A 12,300-nucleotide genomic window follows, 5' to 3' on the forward strand; every position below is an offset into this window, starting at 1 on the left:
GATCAATGGTTTGCTGATTTTCTATTACGTGTTGGGAATGGAATCGAGGAGGTTGATGAGAATGATAACATACGTCTTCCAGAAGAAATCTGTGTGCCATCTACTCGAAACGATGTTGACCTTGATAGGCTGACCGAGCATGTCTTCCCCGGTTTAGGTGAGAACCTCACCGATCCAAATTACATCACGTCTGGGGCCATCCTGTCGACCAAGAATGATAATGTTGACATGATAAACATGAGGATGATAGAACGTTTCCAAGGCCAAGAAATGGTATACTACAGCTTCGACCGTGCCGAGGATGATCCCCACAACTACTATCCACCCGAATTTCTCAACTCACTCACTCCGAACGGGCTTCCTCCACATGTCTTGAAGCTGAAGATTAATTGCCCCGTTATATTGTTGCGAAATATCGACCCTGCTAACGGACTATGTAATGGAACGAGGCTTGTGGTTCGGGGGTTCCAGAGAAATACTATTGACGCCGAGATCGTTCTTGGACAGCACGCCGGAAAGAGGGTCTTCTTGCCTCGGATACCCCTATGCCCCTCTGATGATGAAGTCTTTCCTTTTCGCTTTAAAAGGAAGCAATTCCCAATTAGACTCAGCTTTGCCATGACAATCAACAAGGCACAAGGGCAAACCATTCCTAATGTCGGTGTGTATCTACCTGATCCAGTTTTCTCGCATGGTCAGCTATATGTGGCATTATCTAGAGCAACCGCAAAGAGCAACATCAAAATTCTTGCTGTACCGGGTAAGGACGAGAATGGACGATCCAAATCTTCTAACTCTCAAGGGACAACCACGCGGAACATTGTCTACAAGGAAGTCCTCAGCATGTAGAAATTTGAGGCCCTGGTCTTCTGCGAATCGGTGGTAAAAGCTCAACATGTAGAAGCAAACTTCAATGTTTGCTAAATAATTACTACCATGTACCGAGGAACGAAGTTAAAATTTATGAAGCTATGTATTGTTTATTCTAGATGGAGCAACTTTTGTCTTGTTCAGTGGTTTGGGGATGCAAAGATATGGAAATGTGTTTTTTTTTCTGGCAAAGTATTCTGATGTGAATTAGTCTATGAATTTGGTACATACACTATTTTCATATACATGGGTGCAAATTCACTTAATACCATTTCCTTACATGAATCGTAACTACCCCCTCCGTAGCATTTTATAAGACGTTTTAAGAGTCCATTACAGTGACGAAAAACTTTTTATATCAAGTTACAGAGGGAGTATAAAACAATGGGTTGTTTCTCTCTGTACTGATATCTATTAAGTTGAATATGAAACGGTGGTCTTTATATTAAATGAGCTTTGAATACAAACTTCCCTTAGAACAACACACCATAATTTCCTTGAGACATTTATTACAATTGATGCGTGTACTTTTATATGGTGATCTTGATGGACCGAACGGACAAAGCTTGATTATCAACCTATCACTAAAGCAGACCCCACTACATGGCTTGCACTATAATTACATACCAGAAATGTGCCCTCTACATGCAGGATTTATTTAGTAACTTTGTCCTTTCCCTTCCCGATGTAATGGTGTGCACAGACCATTGACTTGTCTGAGTCCTCTTTCCCTCGCATGTCTGTAATGCACCCTCCCATGCTAGAATATTTAAATAATATTTGCCTTTTGGCTTCCCAATGAATGGAGTACGCAGCCCATCATTGCGTCTTCTCTCTCACTTGGCTATTATTGTGCCGTCTCTCTCAGCCAACAGCTAACCCCGGATTCCAGGGGCAAGTAATCGATTCAAGCCTCTGAATCGAGGAGAAGATATTCAAGGATTGAGCAGATCTCCTCCGAGACCAAGAACTATCTGGATGGAGCTCGACTTCTCTCTCTCTCTCTCTCTCTCTCTCTCTCTCTCTCTCTCTCCCTCTCTCTCTCTCTCTCTGACATGTGCTCCTTCCCAATCCAATGGCAGATGGATTTTCAGACCAAGCGCCTAGGACCCGTGCAACTCCATATCTTCTCCCCTGCTTAGTCCCCTATATATATGTGTGTGTGTTGTTTGGCATGGCATTCTCAAGCAAGCCGGCTGTAGAAGATTGCTTTGATAAATTTGGTATGTCCTATCACTTAACTCTTTCGCTTATTTGTTCTTTGTGGAGTTTATCACAAAGAAAGCAGAGAGAAAAGCCATCATATTGCTATAATCTTTGCAGAAGCTACTATAATCATCATATGCATGCAGTCCTTGTAGAATTGTGAGAGCTAAGTAAAAACTGCTGCTGGTGGTTGTTTTGTTAAATTAAAACAGCTTAATCCTTGAGTGCTGCACTGGAGCTTTCGTACTGTTCTTTTCTGAATTTGTATAATTTCATAACTTATGTATCCTGGTTTTCTGCATTTTCTAACTTCATTCTCAGGAGGAGAAACACTGAACTTACCGAAGAGCTTAAGGATCAACCCCTTCAAGTGCAGGACTGCCTATCCGCGGTAAACTCTAATACAAGAATTTTGTTCTTGATATTTTACGAACTGCTTAAAGGTTTTCCCTCCATGCATGCTTCAGAATAGTTAAGCTGACTGTTTCGTCCCATGTTTCTTGCTGGGGAGGGTGCTCTTTTGCTTCTAGAAATGTCCTAGGTTGGTTTAGTTTGTATTTTCTTTGCTGAAATGTTGATCTTAACTGATGTTAACCATTGTGAAAGAAGCTAGAATGGTGATCTCAAATTGATTGCAACCCTTAGTTTCAGTCATGCCATGTTCCTATCTCATTTCACTATTCCATGGTTGCTCATTCCAGAAATTTTCAAGTCTGGCTTAAAAGTTGTGCAACTACTTATAAATGCTGAAGAAGAATATACTAAATTTTATTCACTTCTGAATTTGTGCTTGGGCTGATGATATGTCTTTTGATTCGCATGCTTTTTCGGGGAGGCTCTAATATATATAGTTGGTGGCATCAAGATATATATTCTCTTGTACATTAATTCTCAGTTCTTCTTTCAGGACAAGATGAGGTCACTGAAGCGTAAGAGAGTTGAAGCGCCATGCATCCCAACACTTGAGGATGTGCATCCTTACAGTAGGTGGAATTTGTGTGTCCGGGTATACCACAAGTTCCATGTGGAGAGGTTGGCTTCTGGCAGAAAGCGGCTTAACATGGTGTAATTGGATGAGAAGGTAGTACTCATGTGCACATTTAGTTTCAACTGCAACAAATAATATTTTAAAACATTGGATTGTCACAATCTATTTTATCTTTTTATTAATAGGGTAAGAAAATGGCCGCTGTAGTATATGATGACGACGTCGATCGGTTTGATCCTTTGCTCGTAGAGGGGCGGGTATATTATGTGTGGAAGATGCTTGCAGAACCAATTATGAGGAATCAGGATTATTTGTTTGCAGATAGTCAATTTGTGTGCCGTTTCAGCTCAGTGACAACAATTAATGAGTTGAGAAATGTGAATGAGCGCTTGATCCCATTGTTCCCTGCGTTTATTCCTTTTGACAGAGTTTGGGAGTTCACCCTAGATAATGATACATATGTTGGTAAGTGCTTCAGTTTCCTTTTGTTCGTTCTAACTGTTCTTTTGTAACAAATCAACTACTAATATTTTTCTGTTCAAATGTTAGATGTTATTGGCATGGTTTTATTTGTAAGTTCTATGGGATATAAAGACGGTTTCTACAATCGGAGGATCCCAGTGAGAAATATTGTTCTGCTAGATGACACGTATGTGTATCTTATGATTTTGAGTTATCTAAATGATTCAAAGTTCTTACATTTCTCTTCTATATTAATTGATTTTGTAGCTATAATATTGTCAAGTTAGTTGTATGGGACAAGTTGGTGACTAATAATCTAAGTACATGGGAAAAACTCGCCGAGGAGCGTGCTATTGTCGTGGCAACAATGTTACGTGCAGAGCGCATCGGTAAGTCTAAGTGCATGCATTTTTATGCATAAATAATAATAACGTGAAAATAAATTTTGCTAATATATTGGTGTTTTGTCTTTAATTAACTAGATCGTGGCCTGCATACTACAGACTTTAGTAGGATGCACTTTAACCCGAACATCACAGCAGTGTGTGAATTAAGGCAGAGGTAATTGAAAATTTGGTTGAAGTTATCCACTATTTGCTTTATAAGGTATATTAAATATTTACAAATATTTTTCTATAGGATCAATAATGATCTTGCTGGACAATCACCTCCATGAATCAAAAGAAGATGAAGAATGGAGTCGTGAAGCAAAAGTGAAGTCTTAGAATAATAGGATAATGCGTTACTTAAGCTAGGTTGAGCTACTTTTGAACCGTGTTACTTCACTTTGCTTAATTTTGGGTGTACGGTGCCGTGGACAATGATGGAAAGTGCTTTTGTGATCCTTGTTGTAACTGAAACCGAGTTTCACTTATGAAGTCAAATCTTAAGGCAGTGTAGTGCCAAGACCACATGAACAACATATCAAGTTGGTGTGATCTCTGAGTAAAGTAAAATGTAACAGCTTGGAGGCATGTTGAGTCGCAAATAGTTGTTCACATGTATTAGCTAAGGGTGGATGTAATCAAAATGAAATGGTGTGTGTGGCTTGATGTAACTCTCTGATGTTTGTAGCATCGTTGAACAAAGATTTTCTTGATATGGCTAAAGACTAACCTTCTCTTGACGAAAATCATAGTACTACATACTTGGGCTTGTACTTTTGTGATTCCAATTTATTTCATGTGATTCCGTAGCATAGCACGGGCATCTTACTAGTAGTTCTAATTGCTCACATAGTAGTCCTAGTTGGCACATGCATGACCACATAGTTGTACAATCTGGTCCGCATAGTCGCATATGAATTCTCGTGGGAGGTTCTCATGCCCCGCCGCGAAGTTGCACACTTTCGTCGGCGCGGTCGCGCATGCATGGCAACAGAGTTGCACAATCTGGTCCACATAGTCGCACATGAATTATCGTGAGAGGTTCTCACGCTCGGCCGCAGAGTTGCACACTCTCGTCGGTCTAGTCACACACGCATGGACACAGAGTTGCACAATCTCGTCCGTATAGTCGCACATGAATTGTCGTGGGAGATGCTCACGCATGGCCGCGGAGTTGCACATTTTTGTCGGCACAGTCGCATATGCATGGCCACAGAGTTGCACTGCATGATCTTATCCGCATAGTCGCACATGAATTGTGTCGTGGGAGGTGCTCACGCCCGGTCGCGGAGTTGCACACTCTCATCGGTATAGTCACACATGCATGCCACCGAGTTACACAATCTCGTGCGCATAGTCACACATAAATTATTGTGGGAGGTGCTCACGCATGGCCGCGGGGTTGCACACTCTCGTCGGCACAGTCGCACATGCATGGCCACAGCGTTGCACAATCTCGTCCGTATAGTTACACATGAATCGTTGTGGGAGGTGCTCATGCATGGCCGCGGAGTTGCACACTCTCGTCGGCATGTGAACAAAAAAACGAAATTACAAAAGCATGTGTGAACACATTTAATTGGGATCTTTGATTTTTTTTGAAAAAGCCATAACTTTTAAACCGTGAATCGAAATTAAGATCCGTTTTCACCGTTAAAACCCTCCCGACGTGCTCTTCGAAACATGATCCCACATGGATATGTTTTGATGAATTTATGTGTGTGCAATTTACTCCCCGTTTTGGTGCAACTATGTAAGAGTCGATGTGCAACTACTTGAGCGCCGACGTGCAAATTTTGCACTACCCATGGATGTGCACTTTTCACCGGCGGAGACCTCCACCCCAAACTACCCCTAACACTGAGATGTGCAATTTTGTTTGCTGCCCAAGCCAACTGCCTAGTAGTTGATGTGCTACTTCCCCCCTGCCCGTTGATGTACAGTTTTCACTGTTTGCTATCTCGACCAACTGTCTAACAGTGGATGTGCAACTTCAGATGCTGCCTCGGCCAACTTTCTAAGAGTGATGTGCAACTTTTCCCGTACCCCTATGGACGTGTAGTTTTGACTGCTAGCACCCCGTCCAAACCACATGTGCTAGTGAGATGTGCAACTTTAGCTCCATGTATATATGGAACTTTTTACTGCCCTCATGGATGTGAGTTTCACCAACCAACTATTCCTGCTTGAGATGTGCAACTTCGCTTGTTGCCCCGGCCAACTGCCTAGCAAACTATGTGCAACCTCGTCTATTGCCCCCGCCAACTGAAACTACATATCCACAAGTAGATAGGGGAATGAGTTGTACATCGACTACTAGGCAGTTGGTTGAAACAACAGACTAACTTGCACATATTGTTGATAGGGTAGATGGGGCAGGGTGTGCAAGCAATGAAAAACTACACGTACACGAGTAGTGCAACTTTGTTTGTTGCCTGCCTATAAAATGTTGGTGTCCTTGTCCGAACTACCCTTCCTATGAGATGTGCTACTTCATTTGCTACCCCTACCAACTGCCTAGTAGTTGAAGTGCAACTTTATCTGTTACCCCAACCAACTGTGCCAATGATAGCATGCAACTCTGCGGCTGTACGTGTATGACTATGATGCCGCACGTGTGCAACTCCCGCATCCGATTGTGCGACTGTGCCACTGCGTGTGTGCAACCGCCGCAGTTGTGCGTGGGTTACTGTGCGGATGAGAGTGTGCACCTCTGTGGTCGTGCATGTGTGACTATGCTGACGAAAGTGTGCAACTCCATGGCTGTCATGTGTGACTATGTGGCGACAGTGTGCAACTCAGCGGCCGCGAGTGTGCGGCTATGCTAACGAGAGTGTGCAACTCCACGGCCATGGGTGAGCTACTACCCCGACAAAAGTGTGCAACTCTGGGTCCTACGTGTGCGACTATGCCATCAAGCGTGTGCAACCCCGCAGTCGTGTGTGAGCTATTATGCATCCAGACGAGAGTGTGCACTTCCAATGGTCGTGCGTGTGTGACTACGCCGACAAGAGCATGCAACTATGTAGCCATCATGTGCGACTATGCGACGAGGGTGTGCAACTCGGTAGCCGCGCGTGTGCGACTACGCCATCACGCGTGTGCACCTCTTGGAGCCGTGTGTGAGCTAGTATGTCGACGGGAGTGTGCAACTCCGTCGTCGCGCATGTGCACTTTCTGCAGTCGTGCGTATGCGACTATGCAAACTAGTCGTCATCGCGCAATCATTCATATGCAAAATTCTTGTTAAATTCAGTCGTATATTCAGTAGCTCAAAGCACACCATAGCACTATATTCAGTAGGAGAAAAATCGGCAAACCATCAACAAAAAGTTTCAGCCGCGACCAAAGCAGCTGCGGGCCTGCAGCACACCAACCTGTGCTCGTCTTGCAAAATTCAGCATGAATGAACTGGGCAAACACGAACAGCGGCCACGCAAGAACTCCATTCCCTAGCAATCTTCATCTCGATCTCCACCCCCTCCTCCGCCCAAGCTTCCTCCTCTTGCCGTTCCGTCTATAGCAAGCTTGTGTTTCCCCATCTCCCAACCGTAGTAGCCATGCCTAGAGAGAGAGAGAGAGAGTATGGGACTTTCCTTGGGGGCACTAGGCATGGTGCCGGGGGCAGGAATCGAAGCAGTAGCAGAAGCCCATGGAGGAACGCCCAGGTGAAGAATCCCTTGTCGGTGGCGGCGGATTCTGGATCTGCCGGCCGCCTGACCTTGTCTGGTCGCTCGATCTCCCTCGTCTCGTCTCTGCTATTCTCTCGTACAAGGGGAGGTGGACGGGGAGAGGGTGGGGGCGGAGGCCGGCGGCGAGTTGTGACTTCGTCAGACGAGGCTAGGGTCAGCGGCCGAGGGCGAGGAAGGAAAGGTCTTCCGTTGTTTTTCTTATTAGTCGAGTAGACAAAAATATTTCTATTTTAGGCCAGCCGCTCGCGAAGCCCAGCGAGCAGCCGGCCGCTACCTAGACTCGTCCATAAAAAAATTGTACTTTCGCGGGAAGGAATGCCGAAAGCAAGGAGTATCACAAACATGGGGCAACTAGCCCATCCACAGGACTACAGGAGTTACTTGCGGGGGCTGCTGGGCTGATGCGTGCTAGGGACGCGTTGAAGGCATGTTGCTAGTTTATGAGAACATTACGGCATGAGGTAATATCACTGGCAGTCACATAACTTGCATTGGATGTGCAGTTTGGTGCTACATCTTTCAAAATACGTTTTTTTGGTCAGTTAACTTGTCAATTGGTGCAGATACGGTCAGTCCAGCTGATTGCACGCGTATCTTATGCTCGCGTGGCATGCCACGCATGCACGGGGCCACTGTTAGTGACGGAAACCGTTTCGGAGCGACCCGCGCGTGGTTGTTTTGTGCAGAACCCCCTCGGAAAATGTTGGTTCGCGTAAAAATGTCCCTGGAACGGCGGGAAGAGGCTGCCCATCTATATTTGCGGAACGACCCCTCACTGCTTCGTCTCATGATCAGTTCGAGGCGGGGGCGGAGGAGGTCGTGCGTGACGGCGACCATCGGAGGAGGAGATGGATGACCCGCAGCGTCGATGCCCGGGCGAAGCAGCGCCGTCGTACGGTTAGTCCATCCTCTCTGTTTCTCTTCTCTACTCACCACCAAGTTCTCTTTGGCATGTTTTGCATAAGTAGGGTTCATGTGGTAGGCCAACCATTGATTCAGTCGCCTATGTAAGGAACTGCTACAACCGATCTTTGTTGTCTACATTACAATCTGTAGGCTAACCATTAGATGCATACGCAGGGTTCCCCTGTTTTCCAATTTGTGCTAGGGTTTTTGTGGGGGTTAAAAAGGTGGCCGCTTTATGTGCAGAAAAGTAAGATTAAATGAATGTGTCACTGGTAGCTGATCATTTTGTTCAGTAATTTGCGGATCCTGGATCGATAGAAGGTATAGTTCATTTGGTCATATGTTGACTGAATTTTTGTGACACCATGTACACTGAACATGCTTGCAAGTTCAGTTAACTAATGTGCTGTACATTATGTGACTCAAATTATTTACTGAAATTTTATGTGCACATTATGTGCTGTATTAACAAGTGTTAATTATCTGTTCTTATGTGATTTAACAGCTTACTTGATTGAAGTTGTTTTCTGTTGTAGTGTTAACTGAATTTTGACACGTACATGTTAACTGAATTTGTGCATTCAACATGTTTGTGAAGTGAACATGTTAACAGAACTATCTTAATTTACTGAATTTGATAGCTAATCGAACATGTCATATGAATTATCTTAATGTTTTCTACTTGTGAACTGAATAATTAAAAACTGAATTTTTCTGTACTGAATCTGCAGTACCCTGTTTACACTTTGTGAACTGAATTTGTCATATTTTCACAATGTAGGTGATTTCGATGGCCTGTTTAGTGTTGAGATCCGCCATAAAGGTTTCTTCTGTGGCAGTGGCAGTAACAAGGCCTACATGGACTATGAGGTGGACTGGTTTGACTACTGTAACAGTGACACTTGGTCAATGTTATGGATATCTGATTTTCTTGGACAATTGGGATGTGCCAAGGAGGCCTCCAAAACAGATGTGTACTGGTGCCAACCAGGGAAGTCAGTTGCTGATGGCCTAAAGATACTGACTTGTGATGCGGACATGGTGCTCATGATAACTGCTACAGTAGAGCACAAGAACCTAGTGCTTGTAGTAGACCATGGTGAAACTCTGCAGTCACTATCGTCTGATGACGTTCTGGTTGCTGGAGTGACAGAGTTGCCAAAGGTTATTACTCCCACTAAACCAAGGCATGGAAAAGAAAATGTTAGCTGGCCAGACAAAGGAAAGAGTCCAAGAAACAAGATATCAAGAAAATCAAAGAGGAGGATGTCATATGGTGAAGGATCTAGCTCACGATTTGTTGCTAATGTGGAGGATCAGGAAAGTGAGGAGGATGGTGACAATAGTGCAGAAAATGAAAATGATGAGGATGCAGCTAAGGAAACAGATGATGATTTTTATGAGAGTGACTTTGATGTTGCAGAGGGCGATGATGACCTGTTTCAGGCAAATGTAGACAAGGATGTAGATGATCACAGAGAGAAGAATGAATTGCCTGACTATGAAGCAGAACTTCCAGAAGATGCTTTGGAGGATAGCCATTTGAATATGTCAAAAGAAGAGAAAGAGAAGCTAAAGCATAAATTTAGTGTTTTCAACCCTAGCACAGACCTGAATGCACCAGTATTTAAGTTAGGGATGGTATTTGCAGACATGATAGAGTTGAGGCATGCCCTCACTGCATATAGTGTCAGAAATAGGGTGAAGGTGAGGAAGCTCAGGAACACTAACATGTCATTAGAGGCTGTATGCAAGGATGATTGTACTTGGTACTTGAAGGCAGGTAAAGACAACAGATCAAGCAGCATTCAGATCAAGAAGTACACTGACATACACACTTGCACTAAAGCTTGGGATCTGAAAGTTCTTACTGCACCATTTCTTACTAACCAGTTCAGAGAAGAGTTCAGAGACAATGAGAAAATGCCTTTGATAAAATTTTCAGAGAAGGTCGAGAAATAATTTAACTTAGTTGCCCATAGGAGTAAGTTGGGAAGGGCAAGAAGAGCAGCTGTGAAGCAAATTAGGGGAGAAGATGATGATCAGTACAACACTTTGTGGGACTATGGGCAGGAGCTGAGGAGGAGCAATCCAGGGAGCCAATTCTTCTTGTGCACAAAGGAGGTGTTTGATGACCAAACAAAGATGACAAAGGACCACTTCTCAACCTTGTACTGGTCTTATGATGCATGTAAGAGGGGTTTTTTGAAGGGCTGCAGACCAATAATTTTCCTTGATGGTTGTCACATCAAAACAAGATATAAGGGAAATATCCTCACAGCAGTTGGAATTGATCCAAATGATTGTATCTTCCCTATAGCGTTTGGCATTTGTGAAGTGGAGTCAACACACAGCTGGGAGTGGTTCCTAGCTTCTTTAAGGGATGACCTAAACATAACCAACACATCACCATTCACCATTATGAGTGACAAGCAGAAGGTGACATATAGTTTGTTTGATTTCTTCATCGTACAATCTTCTGCTGCAATGTTGTGCATTTAACCATGTAACTATGTTATGTTTGTATTTTTTTTGCAGGGGTTGATAAATGCAGTACAAAAAGTTTTCCCTCATTCAGAACATAGGAATTGTGTTAGGCACATTTACCAAAACTTCCACAAAGTACACAAGGGTGAACAGCTGAAAAATGACCTCTGGTCCATAGCAAGATCTACCAATGAAGCTGCTTACACTAGGAGCATGGATCAGATGAAAGATCACAGCTTTGCAGCATACACTTGGGTTGAGAAATTGTCTCCAAAAACCTGGATCAAAGCTTTCTTTGACCCTTTCTGCAAGTGTGATATATTGCTAAACAACATGTCTGAAGTGTTTAACAGGTTAGCTTCATCCATTGTACTCTAAATTTTTATTACATTTGTTGTCATTGATTGTGTTGAAACATTCTGTGCAGCTACATTTTGGATGGAAGAGAATTGCCAATTAAATCAATGTTGGACTTCATCTTCTGGAAGTTAACACAACGGATTGTTGGCAAGCAAAGGGAGGCAAAAAAATGGACAGGGAGGCTTTGCCCCAAGATACAAAAGAAGTTGGACAAGTATGTTGAATGGGCAAAAAACTGCAAAGTGCGTGAGTACGGAAGAGGTGTTTTCCAGGTTGTCTCACTAAACAACACTTACATTGTTGACTTGAACATGATGAGCTGTGACTGCAAAAGGTGGGTGTTGTCTGGCATACCTTGCCATCATGCAATCGCTTGTTTTAGGCATGAGAGAATTGAGCCAGAGAGCATGGTGCATTCATGCTATACTATTGAGGAATACAAGAAGTGCTATGGCTTCAATATGATGCCAATGAGGGACCCAAAGCAATGGCAAAAGATGCATGGCATTCCTGTTTATCCTCCCATATACACCAAAGTTATGGGCAGGCCAAAGAAGAGCAGGAAAAAAGATCCGGAGGAGAAGAAGGATAAGAAAGGAGTGACGAAGTTGACCAAGCATGGTGTGACAATGCATTGCTCAGTTTGTGGAGCAGCTGACCATAACAAGAAGGGCCATGAGAAACATGTTAATCAAGCAAAAGTAGATGAAGCACCTAGGGCATCAGAAGAAGAAGAACATGATGATCCTAGCATAATTGCTGTAAGATTCTCTCACATCTTTTGCTATCTAATGTTTTTATCATGCATGCTTCTCACTGGCATACTGCTGCAGAACATTATGCCGCACAGAGTGTACCCACAACTTGATCCAACACAAACTCCAGATTCCATGGTTTACAAGATGCAGGAAAATGTACAATATTAACAACTCCCTCTTTTAGT

General features: G+C 43.5%; 1 protein-coding gene across 1 annotated transcript; it reads left to right on the plus strand.

The window, feature by feature from the left end:
• The first annotated feature begins 1,751 nt into the window (after positions 1–1,751).
• Positions 1,752–4,619, plus strand: LOC119273034. The gene is made up of 8 exons (XM_037554352.1): positions 1,752–2,093; positions 2,398–2,467; positions 2,984–3,157; positions 3,250–3,529; positions 3,614–3,713; positions 3,794–3,915; positions 4,009–4,087; positions 4,166–4,619. The coding sequence occupies exons 4-8, from the start codon at positions 3,259–3,261 to the stop codon at positions 4,200–4,202; spliced, it is 609 nt and encodes a 202-aa protein (XP_037410249.1). The 5' UTR covers positions 1,752–2,093; positions 2,398–2,467; positions 2,984–3,157; positions 3,250–3,258; the 3' UTR covers positions 4,203–4,619.
• Positions 4,620–12,300: the final 7,681 nt, after the last annotated feature.

The sequence above is a fragment of the Triticum dicoccoides genome, chromosome 3A (assembly GCF_002162155.2).
Source record: "Triticum dicoccoides isolate Atlit2015 ecotype Zavitan chromosome 3A, WEW_v2.0, whole genome shotgun sequence".
NCBI lineage: Eukaryota > Viridiplantae > Streptophyta > Magnoliopsida > Poales > Poaceae > Triticum > Triticum dicoccoides.